We start from the raw sequence: 22,994 nt of genomic DNA on the forward strand, positions 1-22,994 counted from the left end.
GGCATCCCCCCTCCTGTGGAGAGAGAGTGAGCACCCACCTGTGGGTGCTGAGGGCTCCTGGCCAGGGTCCGAGCCTTCCATCGGGGGTGGAGATCTGAGCAGCTGGCTGTGATGGTGCCTGCAGCATAAACACAGGGGCTCAGGTATGTGGCCCTCCCGTCCCCAGAGCCACCCAGGGGTCTCAGAATTTAAGTCCCTGACCTGTTCCTATCCACCTTTATCTGTTCATCCTATAATATTTGTTGAGGGCACCCTGTGTGCCTGGCACTGTGCCAGGTGCTGGGACAGGAAGCAGATGCCATCTGGGTTGTCCCAGAGAGTCCCCTCCAAGACACCTCACTACTTTCTGTGCCATGTGGGTTCTTTCAACATTTCCTTCAATATTTCCCACTTTAAAAATACAGAGGTCAGTGCTGAGTGAAAGTGAAGGACCCCACCATTAGGGACAGAGCTGAGCACGTGGCTTCAAGTGGTAATGCCTGTGTCGTGGGCTTCTGTGAAAGTGAGGAGCTTACTCACACCAAACCCCGGCACATCCTAGCCCCCAGCTCGCTCTCTAGAGAGACCCTGCTCTTCGTATAAACCAGTGCTTTAAAATGCAGCAGGGTGATGACTGAGAGCCAGGGCTTGGAGTCAGATGGCGTGAGGGGAGTCACAGCTCCCCTGAGGCTGTGTGACCCTGGGAGAAGGATTCTGAGTCTTTGTGAATGGTTCTGCAAAGAGGAGGTGATGACAGTGCCCACCTGGAGATGAAGAGTTAATGGATGCACTGAGCATTCTGGAGAGGATTAGACTTGCACCCACTGGGCATGCTCAGCGTTTTAAACCATCTGTCTTCCTTAAGCCAGGCGGTACCTGCACCTTCTTCTCTTATGGAACACAGGAAATCACCGTACACACTTTCCTGCACGGACCCAATCTTCCCTCTTCTTATTTTTATGCCTTTGCTAGAGCCGCCTGTGGGAGGGGGCGGAGCCTGGTGGAAATGCACATGCTCTGCAGCCAGACCTTGTGGGTTCAAGTTCAAGTGCAAGCCAAGTGCTCCGAGAACCTGGACGAGTCACTGACACTTTCTGAGCCTCATTGACCTCATCTGTTAATTGATCGTGAAAGTTCACTCGGCCTCATCGGCAGCACATAAGACCACAGAGAAAGTGCTCTACCTTGCAAAGGCTGGGGAAGCGGCCCCTGCTGATTGGGACCAGGAGGAGGCGTGGCGGAACAGGAAAGCTTAGCTCATGCAGGACCTGCTCAGTAGAGTTCACCTGTTGTTACGGTAACACTCCTCAGTCTGTCATCCCACCAGACTGTGAATAAGGACCTCATTTCATTCACCTTCATATTCTTATTTCCTTAGAAAGTGCCCACTTGCAGACTCCTGAACTCAGGAGCCAGGGAAGGAGTGGGTACGTGGAGACATCTCACCCTGGCCCAAGGCCCTTCGACTGCTTCAGAGACTCGGCTGAGTCTCCCCAGGGCCTGGCTAGGCCGCTTCCATGGCTGTTTGGCCGCGTGGCTTGGAAAGCTTCCTCTCTGAAGGTGTGTCTCGGCTTGGTTTGCGCCCACTCTTCAGACTGAAGTAGGTTTGAGTCCCCCCTCCGCTTTCTGACTGTAGGACTTTGAGAATGTTGCTGGGCCTTCCAGAGCCTCCATCCCCCCATCTGTAAAATGGGGCTGAACCCAACCTCTCAGAGTTGCAGAGCTCTTAGAGCCATGTGCATGAGGGAGCCTGGCATCAGGCGGGGCCTTAAGGTAGTGACTGGCATCTCGTTTTACTTGTCTCTAAGCTCCTAGTTCAGGTTGTCTCTACTTTGAATCTTGGCTCTCTGGATCTTGTTGTTCAAATGATGACCTTCAGTACCAAGTGTGCTTTCCTTGTGGACTTCCTCTCTGTCTCTTGGGCCAGGGGGCCACTGCTGCTGCTGCTTGTCCTTGTGTGGCCAGCACTGGGCCTGTGACTTGACGCTGGCAGCATGCTCCCTGTGTCCCCAGCAGCCCCCTGATCTCCAAGGAAGCCCCTTCAGAGGGTGAGAATGGCAAGAGCAAAGACAGCTACCCCATGCTCCCAGCCGGCAGGTCACTGTCCTTAGAGATGGCCACGGCATGGCTTCCGAGTGGGGCCGACTGGAGCACCACCTCCTGCTGATTTGTGTGACTGTGACTAACTTAGCCTCTCAGTTTTCTCATCTGTGAAATGAGGACAACTTAAGATCATGCTTGGAATGGAAGGATAGCGGGTGATGAGCCACAGGAGCTGGCACCGTGAGACTCTCCTGCCCACAGCTCCCAGAGAAGGAAAGCTGCCAATGTCCTGAGGACACAAAAGTGGCCGCGATTTTAAAAATAAATAAATAAATAAATAAACAATCTGGGAAAAAGAAAAATAATCTTCAATAAGCTCCATGGGGAATTGATACCACTGTGAGATTCATCCTGATGTCATTTGCTACTGTGTCACTGTGGTATGGATCCATCGTGGACTCTACCAGAAGGGGACTCAATGGAGCAATGATGGGACCAGTTCCTGCCGTGCTGCCCACACCACCTGACTTGACCATTTTAACCAGATTTTCAACCTTTAAAAGATCTCCCATCATCTCTCCGTGAAAACTGTCATCTACATCATGATTCTCAACCACGGCAGCGCATAAATCATCCGGGACTCTGACCCACACTTAGAGTCCACCCCGGCAAACCCAAACCTCTGGGATGATGGTGAGCATTTTAAAAAAAAGTTTTCCAAGTGATCCCTGCAGCCAGGGTTTTTGACCACTGCCTTGAGTGGACCTCAGTTTAAATCAGAAGTGAGTTACATGCTCAGTGACCGAGTCTGGGGGACTCAACACTAGCCACACATTAGCATCACCAGGGAACTCTTCAAAAATTTCAGTACCCCGCCCCCAACCAGTGATATCACAGCCACCTAAATTTTTCCACGCTCCCCAGGTGGTTCCAATGTATAGCCAGCGGTGGAATACAGAATATAGTAAAAAAAAAAAAAAATAGAAAGAAAGAAAGAAAAAAAAAATATAAAGAGTATGTGCAGTAAAATTGTGGCTCACACTTGCATTTTGCAGCAGAAGCATGAGTGACATTAAATTACTCTTGGTCACTGCCTGTGTATCCATGAATGACAGACGGGCTCTGAGGAGAAGTCATGTCAGCCTCATGTTGAGGATGCAGAGAGGGGAGCTGGCATTATCCAGCGCCTCTCATAAACCAGGTTTTTGCTGCATCATCACAGAATCCTGTGTGGTAGATGATGTCACCCATTTTATTAGGTGAGGAATGGAGGCTCAGGGAGGAGGCCATGCCACTTACACCGAGTCATTCCACTGGTCAGTTTGGCTTCAAAGCCTGTGCCCTCCACAACCTGCCTCTCCCGGTGGCAGGGAAGGCAGATCCCTGCAGACTAAGTGATTTGTTGTGTCATCTATTGTCTTGCTTCTGTTCCCCTCTGTTAGCCTAGACAAATGAGACCGTGACTCATTCTAAAAGGATGATCCAGGTGCAAATTTATTCCTTGTGCAGTTTTCAATATATGAGCCTTTGCTTATCCCAAGGGGTGGTTAAAAAAAAAAGAGGATGAACACATCTTGACAAGTATTTCCTATTTGCTCTCCTTTCGGTTCAGCAGCAGCTTCTGAAGTGGCGCTGTAACTGGTGACTTGCTCCTAGCTGTTCTTCCCCAGCAGAAGGTGAAGTCATTGGAACCAGGACATGCAGTCTCCATGTTTACCTTTACTCAAAACTCGAACAGTTTCCTTCCAAGTGCCTCGGCAAATAAGTAAACAACCGAGGCTGAACACATTATGGACAGGGCTGCCAATGAGTTGACTTGGTCCATGTTCCTCCCATTCTGTGAAAATCCTGGTGCTTCCAAATAGAAGACCCCGCCTGCAGCCTGCAGTCCCTGACATGGAGCTGGCGGTGGTGACTGATGGTGACAGCCAGGGCAGACGAAACTGCCTGCTTCTCCCCTAAACACTCTGGTCCTGGGCTTGGAAGAGCTGTGTTACTTATGTTGAACACTAACAGCAATTTCAAAAGACAGACAGGAAAAAAATCTTGAGGAACTATTTCTAGATTCACGGTCTTTCTTTTTTTCTATTCTACATAAAAGTCTAGATTTAGAGAACCTAAGATTTGTGCAAGCAAAAAAGCTTATTGTATAGATTCAATTTCCAAGCCAGTGAATGACAAAAATAATCATAATGAAAGTTATTAGACTGTTCAAGGTCATGAGAGTTATTTATATTGAAAAAAAATCCTCATTAGGTTTTATTGTCCTCAGTTCACAGGTAAGAAATAGGTCTCAGAGAGGTTAAGTCACTTGATCAGAGTCACGTAGCAACTGAGTGATGGCCCAGGGCCTGATGCTACAGCTCTCCGACAGAAGATTGGGGGGTCTCTCCACAAGTACAAGTGTGCCTCCTGATGGACAGTGGCTTGGGGACCTCTCTGAAAAGGTGACTGTCGGTCTCTCTCACTGGAGATACTTCTCAGACCTTGGCTGAAGAGGTCTGAATGAAGCCCCATTCTGCTCCCCTTCCCTCCCTTCCCCCACGGACCCTGCAGGCCATGGCACAAGACGTGACCACCTTTACCTCAGCACCTTCACCGTCTCCATCCACTGTGGCTGCTCGCTCTCCCAGGGGTCCACCCGGATCCAGTCTGATGTCTGCAGGGCCAGCCGGGCCATGGCCACTCGGTGTTGAGAAGCCACCAAGTCCTTCTTCCCGTAGTCATCATTGACAGGTGAGATGATGCCCTGGGTCACCTGGTACATTCCTAGGCAGGAGAGAATCATGATGCTGCATGTCCAGACAGATGCTCGCCACCCTGTGGTGTGAGTCCAGGCAGGTGTTAAGACCTCTGCCTGCCCTGAGTGGGCACGACCCTGGCATGCTCTCCTTCATGGGCCAACGGCAAGGGCAAGGGTATCACCTCTGTGATCTGGCACCTCCTTGACAGTCTTCTACACCCCCCTGCAGTACTTTTATCGAGAGGAAGGCTGCAAGGGCGGAGCCTACAGAGCAACGGGCCCACAGAACCAGATACCAGAATATGCTGGAAGACTGGTGCAGGGGCCACGCCTGTAATCCCAGAGACTTGTGGGGCTGAGACTGGAGGATCGCAAGTTTGAGGCCAGCCTCGGCAAGTGACTGAGGACCTGTCTCAAAATAAAATTCAAAAGTGTTAAAAAGTTGGGGAAGGGGGCTGGGGATGTAGTTCAGAGGTCAAGTGCCCCTGGGTTCAATCCCCAGTGCAAGAAATAAAAATGTTTGAGGAACATCATGATGTCCCCTGTGGGGGACAATGGGTAAGTGTAGTTTCTTAGTCCAAATCGGGCACTGAGGCTGAAAGGTATAAGATGGGATGCAGCATGGAGCAAGGTTAGGGGATAGTTGGGTGGGCTGACTTCGGAGGATCCTGCCGTCAGTGGAAGGAGAGGCCTGTCTTGGAATAGCCATGGGCTGTGCTCATCTGCCACAGAAACTCCCCATAGATCTTGTGAACCTGCATGGGATCTGTGTGATGGGAGATAACTTTGATGTATTAAGCCCTTGACACTTGGCCTTTCTTCCGAAGCTGAGTCTACTTGATCTGGACAGTGTTACCTTTAGAGACATTCTCTATTTCTAGCTCAAGAGTCTCTGACATGTAAGAATACTGGATTTTATCATTTTATCCTCCCCCCGCAACTGTTGAAATAATGGTGCAATTTTTCTCCTTTGGTCAGTTAATATAGTGGATTGCACTGATTAATTTTCTAGTCTTAAAACTAACATTTGCATTTCTAGATAAACTGACATGGATGGCTTCACTTTGCTAGTTACTTTTGGGAAGGAAGACGGCTCTATAATTCTTTTTCTTACGGTCTGTTATGGTTTGGATGTGAGGTGTCCCCTCCTCTACCCCCCGCAACGCTCCTGAGTTAATGCAGAAGTGTTTGGAGGTAAAACGGGTGGACTCTGAGAGCTATAACCTAATCAACCCATCCGAGTTTGGGTTAACTGTCTGGTAAACGTAGGCAGGTGGGATGTGGCCGGAGGACGGTGGGTCAGTGGGGTGTGCCCTGGAAGTACGGACCTTCCTTGGGACCCCTTCCCCTTTCTCTCTCTTGGCTTCCTGGCTGCCATGTCCTGAGCAGCTTCCCTCTGGTAGGCCTCCTGCCATGGTGTGCTGCCTCATCTTGGTCTTAGAGCAATGGACTCAGACAATCATGAAATGAACCTCTGAAATAAAAATCAAAATAAAACTTTTCCTCCTCTAAATTCTTGTCAAGTATTTTGGTCACAGTGACACAAGGCTCACTAACAGAGAAACTGGTATTGGGGATAGGGGAGTCCTTGGGAAGGAAGATGGGTCTATAATTCTGTTACAATCCCTGACCATGTGGTTCAGAGGCATTTGGAACTGATTTTGGGGAAGAGTTTGGGAAAGTTTGGGGATGCAGAATAGATAAATCTTAGATTGCTGTGAGCAGAGCTTAATGGGAAATTCTGGTGGGAGCCCAGAAGACCAGAATTCTTATAGGAATGTGGACTATGCTCATGAGGGTTCAGAGGAAAATGAGGAATCTAGAGGGAACTGGACTAGAGGCTCTTCATGTGACACTCTGGCAAAGAACTTTTCTACATTTCCTATGTCCTGAGACTTTGCCTGATGCTGAATTTTAAAGCAGTGGGATAATTAATCTGGCGGAGGAAATTCCAAGGCAGCATAGCATTCAGTCAGTGGCATGAATTTTGATAGAAGCTTTTAGCCAAATTTACAGTGAGAATCAGGAGCGGAAAGCAGAGCTGAATAAAAACTTGCAGTTTGACCAAAAAAAGTGCATTTAAAATCGGGGGCAAGAAAGGTGTGACTGTTGAAGAGATGTTAGCCATGAAAGACATGCTAAGTACTTCACATAGAGGAAAAGAAGGCTTGAAGGCATCTCAGGAATTTGCAAGACCACACCCATCACAGGCTTAAGGATGTAGAAGGAAAAATTCCTTTGAGAAGAGATCCTGGTGATGCCCTGCTTGCATAAGGGGTTCTAGGAAATTTTTGACACTGTGCTCAGCCACCCAGGTACTGAGAGGGTGCTGCAGATGGCTAAGATGACAGGGGTCACCATGAGCTGGTGGCAGACCTTGGCATCATCCACGTGCTGCTGGTTCTGAGGGAATGAAGGAAGCTGAAGTTAAGCCACCATGGAGGATTCCACCAGGATTTTGAGGAAAGATCTGGGAGTGCCAGGCAAGGTGGAGCAGGGTCAGCATTTGTGCAGGTGGCCCTGAGAGGGTGATAAGTGGCCCTGTGAAGGTGGGGACGAAGCTGGAAGGAGACCCTAGAAATTAAAAGATGCCAGTAACATGGACTATCTGCTGAGAAAATCTGCTGGCTGCGGAGAGAACCAGACTAAGGGAGAGACCATGAGCACAGCAACTGGCAAGGCCAGAGCCTTCCCTAAGCTTCCAAAGCCCTTTGGAGAGAACATCTTCCCCCAGGTACCCAAGAGGCTATAGGTGGTGTTAAGGGACCTGTTTGCCTGCAGGTTTTCAGTCTGGTTTGGTCCTACCCCTTCTTTCTAAGCCCCTATTCTTCCCTTTTGGAATGATAATATTTACTCTGTGCCACTGTGTATTGGATATATGTAATTGCTTTTGATCTTTACAGAGGCTCACTGCCAAGAGTCTGCCTTGAGTCTCAGAAGACATTTTGAACTTGGATTTGGGGAGATTTTGCTAAGACTACGGGGTCTCCTGAAAAATCAACTAACTGCATTTTTCATTATGTGGTGGACATGAGCTTTTGGGGGCCAGGGGTGGAATGTTATGGTTTGGATACGAGGGGTCCTCCAAAATATCCTGGGTTAATATTACAGGAATGTTCAGAGGTGACATGGTTGGATTGTGAGAGCTGTAAACGAATCCGTCCATACTTGTCTGAAGGGCTGACCTTGCGGTGACTACAGGCTGGTGGGGCCAGGGCTGGAGGTGGTTGGTCAGTGTGGGGCTTGCACTGGCAAGGTGCACATTCCCTGTAGTCCCTTCCCTTTCTCTCTTTGTGATTCCCAGCTGCCATGTCCTGAGGCAGCTTCTCTCTGCACACTTTTCCTCCATGATATGCCGCCTCACCTTGGACCCAGAGCAATAAACTCGGCTGACCATAAACTAAACTCTGACACTGTGAACCACCTTAAAACTCTTCCTCCTCTGAGTTGTTCTTGTCAGATTATTTTGGTGACACCGAGTGACCCAAAGCTGGCTAACCCAATGTCCTGATGAGGTTTTGGTATCAAGGTGAAGTAAGACTCCTACAAAGGGTTGAGGAATTTTCTCTTTATACCCCAACAGGGCTCTTGTGGAGGACTGAAGTAACATTATTTTTTTTCTTTGCTGTTTGGTGGAGCTCACCAGTGAGGTCTGATGAGGCTTGAATTTAATTTGTGGGAACATCATTGACAATTGATTCGATTTCTTTAATGGTTAGAAGATGATTCAGATTTTCGTTTCTTCATTATAATTTTTGGCAACTAGGATTTTTCTAGAATTTCTGTCCACTACATCTAACATTTGAAATTTATTGGCGTAAGTTTCTTCATGCTGTTCTCTTATCTGTTCAATGTCTGGGCCATCTGTACGGATGGCTTTTTTTCATTCCGAAGGCTGCTTGCATCCCTTTCTTTTTCTTTGCACAGTATTACTGGAGGTTTGTTATTTTATTAGTCTTTTGAAAGAACCAACTGTTGGCATATTGATTTTTCTCTCCCGAATGCTTCTTTTCTGTGTTCCACCAAATTCTGTTCTTATTTTTATTAATTCTATCCTTCCACTCTCGTGTTGTTACTTTGCTGTTCTTTTTCTAACTTCTTGTGATATGTGCTCAGCTAATTAATGTGCAGTTTGTTCTATTTCCTAAAATACACAGTTCAGGCTTTAAGAATTTCCCTCTGAGCACATTTCTACTTGCATCTCAGAAGCTTTGATAGAGAGTGTTTTCATGACCGTTTGGTTCAAAATACTTTCTAGTTTTTACTATGATGTCTGATTTGATCTATGAGTTATTTGGAGATATCATTTTTTCATTACCAAACATATTGTGACATGTGGGTTATAGTTTTGGTATTGATTTCCAATTTAGTTTCACTCATAATCAGAGAACATACTCTAAATTGATTCAATCATTTGCGATGTGTTGACTCTTGCTTTATGTCCTAGTATTTGGTCAGTTTTGGCAAATGCTTCATGGGTGCTTGGAAAGATTTGTATTCTGTGATTATCTGGTATAATGATTTGACCTTTCAATTAAGATTACTCATTGTTTTGTTTATATCTATATTCTTACTGATTTTTTTGGTCCACCTGACCTGCTGTATTAATCCTGTTAGAAAATCTTTCACTTTCGATTTTTTCTATTTTTCCCTTTAGTTCTTTCAACTGTTGTTTGATATATATTATATCTATAATTCATATGTCTTATATCTGTATCTTTATGTGAATTGAGCTTCTTTATCTCTGATAAAATTATGGTTTTCTAAAATTCACTTATTTTTGTGATAATATAGCTTAACAGCTTTCTTTTGGTGAGTATATTTATGGTGTATTTTTTCCACCTTTCAATTTCAATGTCTATACTTCTGTTTAAGCAAGACTTTGTAAATAGCCCATGAAAACATTTTAATGGCAACTTTGACAATTTTTGACTTTTAACTGAAACATAGGTTTATTTATGTTTAATGTGAATGCTAATATTTGAGTTCAAAGGTACCATCTTATTTTATGTTTTTGTCACCATATTCTAGTTACTTTTCCTATGTTTGATTTTATTATTTCAATTTTTTTCTCTGAGGTTGTTTAGAAATTACATAATCTTACCACCAAAGTAAATAAAAACCTTTGTGTTATTAAGGAAAAAAAGCAAAGATAGCCTTTTCCTTAACAGCAAAAGACTAACTCCATTTACCACCCTCTTGTTACATGTATAATTTTTGCTGAGTCTTTATTCTATTAGATCTTGCTACTTTCTATTCTCTTTTATGCAACCAATGCTTATTTAATTTTTTTCATGTATTTACTATTTTCTCGACATTTTACTTCTTCCTGTATGAAAGACATTCCACCTGGGAATCTGGCAGAATTAATCTGTCTGGCAGAAATATACACTGTAGAATTTCCTTGAGCTAGTGTGGCTTTAGTCTTGACAGATATTTTCACTGGGTATAAAATAGTGAGTTTTGGGGCTGGGGATGTGGCTCAAGTGGTAGTGCGCTTGCCTGGCATGTGCGGGGTGCTGGGTTCGATCCTCAGCACAACATAAAAGATAAAATAAAGATGTTGTGAACACTGAAAACTAAAACATAAATATTAAAAAATTTTCTCACTTTCTCTCTCTGTCTTTCAAAAAAAAATAGTGGGTTGCAATAATTTTTTTTCTTCAGTGTTCTCAAGTTACTGTTCCATCATCTTTTATTGTTGATATTGAGAAGTCCTCTATAAGTCTACCATTTATGTGCAGGTAGTCTGTATTTGTTTTCATCTTTAAACATTGTCTACATATGAATTTCTTTTTATTTATCCTGATTTGGGATCTCTGGGTTTCTTAAATCTGTGGGTTACAGTTTTTTGTTAGATCTGAAAAATTTTTAGTTATTATCTATTTTAGCTTTTTTGCCACCATGACCAAAAGCCCTCACAAGAACAATTTTAGAGGAGGAAGAGTTTATTTGATGCTCATGGTTTTAGAGGTCTCAGTCCACAGACAGCTGGCTCCATTACTCTGGGACCAAGGTAAGCACAGCATCGTGGTAGAAGAGTGTGGTGGAAGAAAGGAACTTAGGATAGGACAAGCAGGAATCAGAGAAACTAAGGTCTCCTCACCACGGGCAAAATATACACCCCAAAGTCATGCCCCACTGACCCACCTCCTCCAGCCACACCCAACCTGCCTACAGTTACCACTCAGTTAATCCCTACCAGTGGACTACTGCACTGATCATGATTAAGTTAATGATTTCACAACCCAATCATTTCACCTTTGAATGTTGAGGTATTATCTAATAAAATACTCACGCTTTGGGAGACACATCTTGTCTAAACCATGGATCATCTCTTTCTTCCCTTTTCTTCCGGCCCTTTCACTGTATACATGGAGACTTCATGTCTCTTGCCCTCTCTTCTGTAATCATAAAATTTCTTTCTCTATGCTTCATTCTAAATAGTTTTCATTTCGTCTGTCTTCCAATTCATTCATTCTATGTTTTACTCTACTAATGTGATTCAAAGTCATTCATTGAACTTTTGAGTTTTCCAACCTATGAACATGTTATACCTCTCTCCATTTGTCTAGGTCTTCTTTGGTTTCTTTCATTGGCATCTTTTAATGTTTAGGACGGAAATTCTATGTATGCTTTGTTCAATTTATACCTAAGCGTTTTATTTTTTTAGATCAATTTTAAGTGGCATTGTTTTTAATTTTGGTTTTCACATGTTTTCTATTGGTATGTAAATATACATATATAAATATCAATATATATGTATATATATGTATATACACAGATACATATATTGATATTTGTGTATTGATCTTTATCTTGCAAGTGTAATCACTTTCCTACAATTTTCAGGGTTTTTTTGATAGATTCTTGAGATTTTTTACATAGACAATTCTGTCATAAGCAAATAAGATTTTTTTTCTTTTCCAATGTGCATACATTTTCATTTGGTTCCACTTATTAAAAAAAAAACAAAAACTCCTTTGCCATATTTTCTTTGAACCATGGATTTTTTATAAGTATGTTAATTTCCATGTGTTTTAATATTTTCCTGTTGTCTTTCTTTTGTCAATTCCAGTAAGATTCCATGGTGGTCAGAAACCATATTTTATATGACTTCAATTCTTTTAAGCTTGTTGAGATCAGTTCATATTTAGAATATGGCCTGTCTTGGTGAATGTGACATTGAGTGGTGAGTTCCATGAACGTCACTTTCAAGCCTGTGGTTAACTGTGTGGTCAGCCCCTCTGCATCCTGGCTGGTTTTCTATTTGTCATCATTGCTGCGAGTGGGATGTCCAAGTCCCCACCTATGACTGTGAATTGACTGTATGGCCTTGGAGCTCTGTTTTGCTTCATGTATTTTGAGACCCTGTTTTTTGGTATTTCTGTTTTAGAATGATTATGTCTTCTTAGGGGGCCTTCATTGAACTTTTGATCTTGTTTATTTTAGTCATTTCTAGAAGTTTGACTGGTTCTTCAACAAAATCTGTCAAGTCACTTTTTAGGTTTTTTCTTTAAATATAGGCATAACTGTTTCAAGATTTATATTGAATAATATTAGTTCCAGAGTCTGTACAGTTATTTTTTCTGTCTTTTATTTCTGTTAGTTCTTATTCCTATTGTTTTACTTTCTGTGCTTAGTTATCCTTGAATACTTGCTGGTCAATGCCTGCCACATCCTGATGGTCCCAGGTCCTCCTCTGAAAAGGCTTCATACTTGCTTTTGCAGGAACCTGGAATTTCTAGAAGCTTACAGATCTCGACTTGAACTTCTTGGGGTAATTCAGGCTGAAGGTCGCAAATCTGAGCAAGGGCTCATGTGCGGCCCTTCTTCAGAAGGATGTTTTCTCCTCTCTTTTTTTCTTTGATTGTTTAAACAATGGTACTAAGGTACCAAGGCTTCTCTCAAGTCCTCTAGGATTGGGGAAGGGGGTGAGTTAAGATCCTGTTCACCTTGGCCCAGAGTGTGTGGTTCCTTCAGGTTGAGCTTAATGTTGGGGAAGTCACCTACATGCTCCCTGCCTTTGGGTTCTGCCCTTCCTGACTTGAACAACCCTTGATTCAAAACGTAGGTGTGTATTTCAGGGCATTAGTGGCTCTGGTGCTTCAATAGCCCACTCACCTCTCTGATTACGAGTGATCTCCCATCTTTTCAGCTTTAACAATGAAGAATGAAAGATAGTCTACCCATCACTTCTTGTTTCAGAAGGAGAGTTGAAATCCAAAGAGTGTAGCTTTCCCCCCAGAGCTTGATGATCTCTGATACATTTTGCATTCCTGGCCATCCTGGCTGCCCGGGGCCCTCCTTCCTGCAAGTTGAAGTATCCACCACATCAAGGGGTGGCAGACCCCAGCGGAGAACAGGGAGGCAATGTTCACCTTTTGATTTCCAGAACTGGCTCCTAAAACTCATTTTAGAGGTAACACTGGCAAACGTTAGAGCTTTTATTTGCAAGAGAAATAAATAAGGCTTGTTGAGAGAGAAAAGGTGCAAGTTCCTTTAAAAAATCAGGAACCAGAGTCCAGGGACTTAGAGCACAAAGTTTCACCAAAATCCTGAGAGTATTAAGAAGAGGAGAATATGCTCACAGAAATGAAAAGCTCTTTCTGGGCTGAGGGTGGGGTGAGGTGAACTTGGCAGCAGGGTGGAGAAGAGTCTGGAAGAAAGGTTTGTGGTTCAGAGGGCTCACATTGGAGTCAGGCCTACTCCCTAGCCGCTGTCAGAGGTGGGGTTGGGCAGACATAGTTAAGAGGCCCAGTGAAGTATGCACACTGGGGAGCATGTGGGAGCATAGTTTGCTTCCTTCCTGGAGTTCTGAGAGGAGACCACCTTACATTGCTCTGGGACAATTCAGAGCAGCACCCGCAGCATAGAAATGGAGCTGTGGCAGGATGGGCAGAGGGTGCTGCAGAAAACAACCCATCCCCCACCTTCAGCAGGGCAACACAAGGATCCTGGAAAATTCCCAAGGCCCCTTGGGGAGTAGTGAAGGGGGTTAAGAATTAACAGTGGACATGGCTCCTAGGGAGAGGGGAGAGGGTACGGGGGGGGGGGGTGCAGCCCAAAGCCAGGGACCACAGCATTGGCAGTACCAGGCAGAGCCCAGGCACCAACCTAGACGACAGGGGGGTGGTGCTGTGGCCAGGAGAAGCCGAGGAGGCTTCAACAGCTGAGGCAGAGAGGACAAAGGCTAATGCCCGAGATTGAGGGCAGAGCCCTCAGCTGGGGGCAGTAGGGCCAGATGGCCCTTTTGGATGCCAGGAGGCTAACCCTTTCCAGGATGCTAAACTGCCCTGGAGGGGTAGGCAGGGACGATGAACTTGATTAATGACTGACCTGAAAGAGGCTCAGCCCAAAATAGAAGCCTTTTTGTGTGTGTGTGGAAACAGTGTCTTAAGAGAATGTCCAGTGTTAAGAACTCAGCTACATTCCTGCCTACCTGGGTCATCCAAGGGACATACAGACTACTTCTTTCTCTTTTCCCCTTTAAAAGGAACAGGGGCTGGGAGGACGAACTCCTGTTGGGCTGTGACTTTCTGGCGCCCTTTCTATACATTTGACCTTCACATTGATCTCTGTTTTACAGAAGGAAACAGGGTGGGGGGCTGGGCCCAGCCAGGCAGCTCTGCTGGGCATCCTGGATACCCAGGTGTCACCTGTGATGGTTCAGCTCATTCTGATGGCACAGGTCATGCACCGAGAAATCAATGCTTTTTTACAGCACCCAGGAGGGGAGAGTCAATAAAAATAACAACTTGAGCTAAAAATCCTTCTTATCCTCCAAATGGTCATGAGCACAGGCCTTTTCCCTTCAGATGCTCTTGGTCAGAATCGCAGTGTTGCCTTTCCTGTGACCCACCCTCGCTCCTTCTTTACCTGCAGGTACTTGTCCAGGGACCCTCTGCTGCCCGAGCCCACCTCCTCACAGCACTTGTATGATAGTGATCTGTCCCTCCTCTTTCCTAAAGACTGAGAGCTCCTTAAGGCCTCCGCCTTTTTCTTCCTGTCTGGGTAACATGCACCCTGATTAGTAAGGAGCCAAGCCACCCTTACCACGAGGTTACCCAAGCAGCGCCATGTTAAATGGCCAGATATCTGCTTTCTCAGCCAAAGCAAACTGTGATACCTGAGAATAGGCACAGCTGAGGGGAGGGAGAAGTACCATCTTTAAAACAAGAGGGTCACATTTGTCCCCCTACAATACCAGATCAGAGCTGTCTGCCTGGGGAACAGCTCATCTAGGAGAAGACATGGACATGGGTACACCTGGGGGTCGTGGGCCTAAGGCATGATCACATGGCCGTGAGGACCACCAGCCTTCACAGACACACCCAGAGCTTCTGGTTTGCCATCATGGCCCCGATGGGCAGGATGGGGAGACGGCTGCCGCAGCTGGGATGTAAATTCAGTGCTTCTCCTGAAGGTTCGTGCACTGGAAGCCTGGTTCCCAAGGTGCCATGTTAGGAGGTGGGGCTGTGAGAGGTATTTACGTCATCATCGGGGGCACCACTCCTGGAAGGGCCCAGTGCTGGCCTCATGGACTGAGTTAGTTCCAGCTGGCCTCTCCCAGCTCTGGCTTCCTGTCTTGCTATCTGATCTCTTGCCAGCATGAGGCCCTGGTCAGAGGCTGAACAAAGGGGGCTGTCTGATCTTGGGCTCCCAGCCACCCAAACTGTGAGATAACTACTGTCTTTTCTTTCTAACTACCCTGCTTCAGGCATTTTGGTATCACAACTTAAAATGGACTCAGACAACAGCCTGGGAAGAGACAGATTTCAGAAAGGTGCCCACCACAAGAGACAGAACTGAGCAACTACCAGGAGGAAAGGATCACGGGGGACACAGGGAAATGCAGGGAGCAGAAGAGACGTTTAATAATATTCCAATAATATTGTCAGAAATACTGCAGAGATGATATCCTGCGCATGAAACAGGAATGGGGTGTTTTATGAAGGAACAATCAGAAAACAGGAAGAAGCTCTTAGAGATGAAAAGACATGCACTCCATAATATCACCAAGTGCCTGCAGCATGTCAGGTGCAAGGCTGGACCCCAGGGTAACAGGTATAAGGGGATCACGTGCCAGAAAGAAGAGAGCATGGCTCCATCCAGGAGGTAGACAAATTTAATAGGAATTCCTGAAAGAGACCAGAAACAGAGGAAATCATCAAAGAAAAAAAGAAAAATATTTTTCCAGGGTAGGACACACATTTTCAGAATTGACAGTCCTCTGAATGCTCAGCACTTTGAATAAAATAAGGTCCACACAGTGGTAAGCCATTATAAAACTTCAGACCACCAAGTTTAAAGAGAAGATTCTACAAGTTTCTAGAAAGAAAACCAGAGGTCAAACGCACAGAATTGGAAAGCAGGGAAGCACTGAAATTCTCAACAGCAAGTCTAGGATCTAGAAGACGGTGGAGTCAAATGTTAATTTCCATCCTTGTATTCTATATTTGGCCAAACTACCAATTGATTAGAATAGGCATGGCAGACGTTTCTTCTACTAAGAAGACAGTAAGTAGTTTAGGATTGGTGAGCCACATACAGTCTTTCTTGCATATTCTTTTTTTTAATATTTATTTATTTTTTGTTGTAGTTGAACACAATACCTTTATTTTATTAATTTGTATATGGTGCTGAGGATCGAACCCAGGGCCTCGTACATGCTACTCGAGCATTCTACGGCTGAGCCACAAACCTAACCCCCTTGCATATTCTTAAACAACAACAACAACAACAACCAAACACTTTTAAAATGTAAAAAACCCTGTTAGCTCACAAAATGAATGACAATTGGCCATGGGCTATATTTGGCCTATAGGCTGTAGTTTACTGCTCTTGAGATCATGGGATAGAATTGTTTTCATATATGCAAAATCTTAGAAAGTTTACCTCTCATATAACTTTTGTCAGAAAGATGCTGGAGAATGCACTCCAGTAAAATGAGATGGTAAATCAAAAAAGTGGAAGGAAGGTCTGAAATCCAAGAAACAAAAGAGTTGTAAATCAGAAGTCAGGTCAAGGGGACCCTAAGGAATCAATGAAAAGAGGTCCCAGGTGACAGTGATATAGTGGGCGTAGAAAGCTGGCTGACGAGAGATCGGAGGGATAGGAGCAGAAACAACATGGGATGGACATTTCATCTGAGTCCCCTGTACAAAGAAGGGCTTTCGAGACCTTCTAGAAAATGTGCGACTCAATTAAGTGACAGGTGTAAGGACACAAGGGAACAAGTAAGGAAGCAATTATTAGTTCTAAAGTTACATAAGAGACAGGGAAACTCGGCAGTCTGTGCGATTTAGTTAACTCCATTTACGCTGACAAAAATGTAAGCGATAAACATTAGCAGAACCCAACATTGTGAGCTGATCAATTTGAGATGTGAAGTGTGAGCCCGACGGCAGAGATGTGACAGAGCTGGAGTCTCATTTTTCATGATTAGAAGCCAATGGATAATATCTAACTCTGAAAAGTCAGGAAGCAACAGTATGAGCTTGTTATTTAGAAATAGGGAGCTGAAGACCAGAGAAATAGCCAAAAGAGTCAAAAGTGATTGCTCTGTGAACCAGGAATCAGGGGTGGGGGACACAGAACCAACAAGAGTCCTGCACTCTAAGTCCTATACTAACTTAAATGTTAACAATGAATAAAATGAGTTCAGAAATCAATGTAAATGGTAAGGATCCAAATTTAATAAAACACATCTAGCAGGTTAATACTGTTTATATTTTGGTTAATTTTCTTTGCCTTATGTATATTATTCTCCACATAATGTAAATCTACCTACATATCTTCCTTTTAAAATTTGTTCTTTTTAATTACATATGACAGTAGAGTGTATTTTGGCATATCATACATATGTGGAGTATAACTTCCTGTTCTTGTGGTTGTACATGTTGTGGAGTTACACTGGTTGTGTATTCATATATGAACATAAGAGAGTTATGTCCGATTCATTATACTGTCTTTCCTATTCCCATTCCCCCCCCTACATCCTCCCACCACACCCCTCATCCAATCTAGTGAACTTCCACTCCTCTCACCACTCCTCCCACCACTCCCACCTGTTGTGAGTCAGCATCTGCATATCAGAGAGAACATTGGGCCTTTGGTTTTTTGGGATTGGCTTATTTCACTTAGCATGATAGCCTCTAGTTCCATCTATTTGCCAGCAAATGCCATAATTTCATTATTCTTTATGACTGAGTAATATTCCCTTGTGTATATTAGTCACATTCTCTTTATCCATTCATCTGTTGAAGGGCGCCTAGGTTGGTTCCATAGCTTAGCCTACTGTGAATTGAACTGCTATAAACATTGATGTGGCCGCATCACTGTAGTATGCTGATTTTAAATCCTTTGGGTATAAACCGAGGAGTGGGATAACTGGGTCAAATGGTGGTTCCATTCCAAGTTTTCTGAGAGATATCCATATTGCTTTCTTGAGTGGTTGCACCAATTTGCAGTCCTACTAGTAATGTATGAGTCTAACTTTCCCCCTACATCCTTGCTAACACTTATTGTTACTTGTATTCTTGATAATTGCCATTTTGACTGGAGTGAGATGAAATCTCAGTGTAGTTTTACTTTGCATTTCTCTAGTTGTTGAACATTTTTCATATATTTGTTGACCATTCATATTTCTTCTTCTGTAAAGTGTCTGTTCAGTTCCTTTGACCATTTATTGATTGGATTATTTATTTTTTGTTGTTAAGTTTTTTGAGTTCTTTATATATCCTGGAGATTAAAGCTGTATCTGAGGTGCAGGTGGCAATGATTTTCTCCCATTCTGTAAAGAACATAAAGAAGCTTTTCAGTTTGATATATCCCTTTTACTGATCCTTGATTCTACTTTTTGCCTTAGGAGTCTTGTTGAGGAAGTTTGTTCCTAAGCTAACACAATGGAGATTTGGACCTACTTTTTCTTCTAGTAGGTGCAAGGTTTCTGTTCTAATGCTCAGGTCCTTGATCCACTTAAGGTTGAGTTTTGTGCAGGGTGAGAGACAGGGGTCTAATTTAATTTTGTTACACATGGATTTTCAGTTTTCCCAGCACCATGTTGAAGAGACTGTTTTTTCTCCAATGTATATTTTTGGTGCCTTTGTCTAGTAAAAGATAACTGTATTTATGTGAGTTTGTCTCTGTGCGTTCTATTCTATACCACTGGTCTTCATGTCTGTTTTGGTGCCAATACCAAGCCATTTGTTACTATAGCTCTATTGTGATGCCTCCTGCTTCACTTTTCTTGCTGAGGATTGCTTTGGCTATTCTGGATCTCACATTTTTCCAAATGAATTTTATGACTGCTTTCTTTATTTCTATGAAGAACATCATTGGAACCTTAATAGGAATTGCATCAAATCTGTATAGCAGTTTTATTAATAATATATTTATATTAATTCTGTCTATCCAAGAACATGGGAGATCTTTCCATCCTCTAAAGTCTTTTAAAATTTCTTTCTTTGGTGTTCTGTAGTTTTTATTATAGAGGTCTTTCACCTCTTTTGTTAGATTGATTCCCAAATATTTTAGTTTCTTGGAGGCTATTGTGAATGGAATAGTTTTCCTAACTTCTATTTCAGTTGATTCATCACTGATGTATAAGAATGCAATTGATATATGGGTATTGATTTTATATCCTGCTATTGCTGAATTCATTTATGAGTTCTAGAAGTTTTTTGGTAGAATTTTTTTGGATCATCTAAATACAGAATCATGTCAGCAAATATGGATAGTTCGAAATCTTCTTTTCCTATTTGTATCTCTTTAATTTCTTTCATATGTCTAATTGTTCTGGGCTAGTGTTTCCAGGACTATGTTGAAAGAAATGGTGAAAGAGGGCATCCTTGTCTTGTTCCCGTTTTTAGAGGGAATACTTTCAATTTTTCTCCTTTTAGAATGATGCTGGTCTTGGGTTTAGCATAGGTAGCTTTTACAATGTTGATGTATGTTCCTACTATCCCTAGTTTTTCGTTTTGAACATGAATGAATCTGTATTTTGTCAAATGCTCTTTCTGTATCTATTGAGATAATCATATGATTCTTATCTTTAAGTCTATTGGTGTTTTGAATTATGTTTATTGATTTCTGTATGTTGAACTAACCCTGTATCTCTGGGATGAACCCCACTTGATTGTGGTGCACTATCTTTTTAATGTTATAAATCATCTTTAAGAGATTATATCATCAGCATTTTTCTTGGCCACTGGACCTTTTGAAAATATCATTTTAAATGATTACATAATAATGGAATGAATATATATATATATATATATATATATATATATTACTAGGATCAATATATACTGACCATCCTTAGATCTTAGTTGCAAGTTTTGGGTTGTTTTCAAAGACAAATTAATAGAAATGTTCAAATGGCTTGAAGATCTGGGAGAAGACTTGGCTACATTTTGTTAAAATGCTTTTCAGAAATTCTGAACAAGGGTAGAGACAGCTATCCGAAGGTGTGAGAGACCCGACCTCACTGCACACTGACCAGTACTGGGATCTACTCATTTCAAAAATCTTTGCTAATCTCTGAGAATGTATTTTTGTGTGTGTTTTAAAATTCACTTTTAAATTTGCTTAGGTGATTTTTTTAGCACTCATACTCACATTTCTTCTTTGGTAAAGTGTCTCCTCGCTTGCATTCCTTATCTATCTACCAGCACGTAGGAACTCTCCTTGACAAGAAGGTTCACAGCCTGACTGTTGGTCCCTCTGGCAACTGACTCACAGGCCTTCCCCGGCTCCAGTCTGGCATTGATTCTCTGTGTCTCCTCTTAACATTTTCGTCTCCTTATCTTGTTACTGAGTTTCATAGAATTTCTTGGAATAGCATTCTCTTTCTGTTTCATTGCTAGAAGTCGCCTCCCTATCTGTCTCCTCCGACCACTCATCTGGCATGTCACCGTCCCCAGGCTGCTCCTCCTGCACCTCTGCCTGTGCCATCCACTTTCCCTCAGTCTCACGGAGAACCAGAAACACAGACATTCTCTTTTCCTCCTTAAGTGGAAAGCCACCTGCTCTGAATCTGCAGACTGGCACCTCCTTTGGAACGGATGTCCCTTTTCATATGACCTGTGACTCTGGTTGTCCTCTTCTGGAAAGTTCTGTCTGCCCACCACTGGCTGCTGGGTAGGTCCCTGTTTCATAAAGGTAACCTCTGGGTCGATTATCTTTAGTATTTTGCTGAGTGAAATACATGAGGCAGGAAATCAATTGCCTTTTACCTCCAACTACTTAAATGTCTGTCTCACTTTCTCTTATTATATACATTTTCTCCCCATCTCCCCTGATTCTGTTTTTCTCTAATCATATGTTCATTTAATGTGTTTGTACTTCATGCTCCATGGTGCTAACTGGAGTCGGCGTCACACAGTGATGCTGTGTGATGACACAGCAGGAAGTTTCTGAACACCTACTTAGTCTTCCAGAACTATTTTCTCCAGTTAAATAAATAAGGGAAAATGTCCACCCATTGGTGTTTTCACTGGAAACCTGATCAATAAGTGGCTATTCCTACTTGGTCACACTTGGTTGAGTGTCTCAGGAGAAGGCGGAGCTGCTGCCCCCTGGTACCCTTCAGGTATCTGGCCAAGGTGAGACTCAGGGACATGTTCCTGGCCATTACTCTTGAGAATGGAATTTTTTTCCCACTATATTTCATCATACCTATTTGTTTCGGTACATAATACTACCACTGTTACATAGAAAACTGAGTACTTTGCTTGGTTTATCCTGCATCTAAGCTCCCTTACTCAACTTATTAATTCTAATAGTTTTCCCTTGGAGGGGGAGAGAGGAACATCACCTGCCAACAATGGAAACCAAGTCTCCTTTCTATAATTTGATGGATACCATTGGAAATCAGGGCAGTGAGCAGGCATTCTTTTCTATTTCTTTGCGACTGTGAGAATGCCTCTGGAGTGTTATGCCATTGTGCATCAGTCTAGGGAAAGATCCTTGCAGTTCTAATTTACTAGGAGTGCAAAAAAAAAAAAAATCCCTGAATAGGTATTGGATTTTATTGAATGACTTTTAAGTATGTATTGAGATGATGATTTAGGTTTCATAAAAATATATTGTCTTAGTAATGTGATATATTAATAGATATCTTTGTGGCAAATTGTCCTTGAATACCTGGGATAAATGCTACCTGGTCTTGTAGAATTATTCTTTTATTAGCAATTTGATAACCTACTACTTTATATGGGTATTTTGCATCCAAGATTATACTGTTAAACACTAGCTGTAATGCCACAATATCCTTATCCAATTTTCTTAGTGCTAGAAAATGGCTACGGTAGGTTGAATTATGGGTCCCAATTCCTCATTCTGCCATTATAGCATTACACAAAGCAGAGCATACTCCCCCAGCCCTTGACTTTGGGCGTGGTTAGAAGACCTGCGGGACCAGTGGGTATTAGCAGATGGGATATGAAGAGATGCAAAGCTTGCTTGGTGGGGCTTACAATCCTGAGCCTGTGTCGTCCCCATGAGAAGAACACGCAAGTGGTCACTGCCCTTCCTATTTCCCTGGACCCAGAGTGGGTGGGTAAGCCCCCTGTCCCAGCCACCCACAGACCTGTGATCAAGAAATAAACTGTTTCTTCTAGCATATCACTGATATGTTGAGGTTTGGTGCAGTTGAAGCTGACTGAGAAAATGCTTTAGCTGGAAACAACAAAAGTGCGTGTGGATAATATTGTTAAGACCCACACAATTACAATCAGGTAACTAACGTGAACAGCTCATGGCACGTAGCTGGTGACTCAGTCATTGTACTCCCTCCACTCCCTGACCTGGCAGGCTCAGCAGAAGAGAGGACTATGGTAGACTTGTTCTGCAAACATGGCCCCAGCATTATCTCACAGCCAAGGACTCTTGGAAAACCTGGCCACTCTTCCATGTGACTACTATACTCAGTGTCAGAAGTGGTAGGTGTGGATTCTGAGGCACTTCCAACTTAGGGTCTTGGGGTACTGTGTCTCAGAAGTCAAGTGCATGCTGGGAAATCCCAAAGTAGCCTACACAGAGAGACCCCAGAGTACAGATTAGAGTCTCCATACCCAACGTGACTTGCCAGACTTCAGTAAAGAAGTCTACAGAAGACCATTGCCTCCAGCCACCTGGTCACTCCCAGCCTTAGAGTTGTCTCAGCTGAGTCTTCAGACATCATGGAGCAGAGGTAATCTACCCCTACTGTGCTCTGTCCAGATTC

The 22,994-nt window shown here is 43.4% G+C and overlaps 1 protein-coding gene across 12 annotated transcripts in view; it reads right to left on the reverse strand.

Annotated features, from left to right (window-relative positions):
* Nmnat3 (nicotinamide nucleotide adenylyltransferase 3) overlaps positions 1-22,994 on the reverse strand; it is a 139,976-nt gene that overhangs the window by 35,033 nt on the left and 81,949 nt on the right. For 7 of the 12 annotated variants that reach the window (XM_040269887.2, XM_078043414.1, XM_040269886.2 and 4 more), the window contains exons 3-4: positions 4,608-4,791; positions 39-118 (exon numbers count right to left, since the gene is read on the reverse strand). The exons of 1 other annotated variant lie outside the window; for it this stretch is intronic. In XM_040269887.2, coding sequence (XP_040125821.1) covers positions 39-118; positions 4,608-4,791 — 264 coding nt within the window. Of the gene's footprint in view, positions 1-38; positions 4,032-4,607; positions 4,792-11,063; positions 11,430-22,994 lie in introns of those variants that run through there. 4 more of the 12 variants (XM_078043410.1, XM_078043412.1, XM_040269885.2 and 1 more) reach the window with 3 other exon arrangements.

This window comes from Ictidomys tridecemlineatus, chromosome 3 (assembly GCF_052094955.1).
Source record: "Ictidomys tridecemlineatus isolate mIctTri1 chromosome 3, mIctTri1.hap1, whole genome shotgun sequence".
Classification (NCBI taxonomy): Eukaryota; Metazoa; Chordata; class Mammalia; order Rodentia; family Sciuridae; genus Ictidomys; species Ictidomys tridecemlineatus.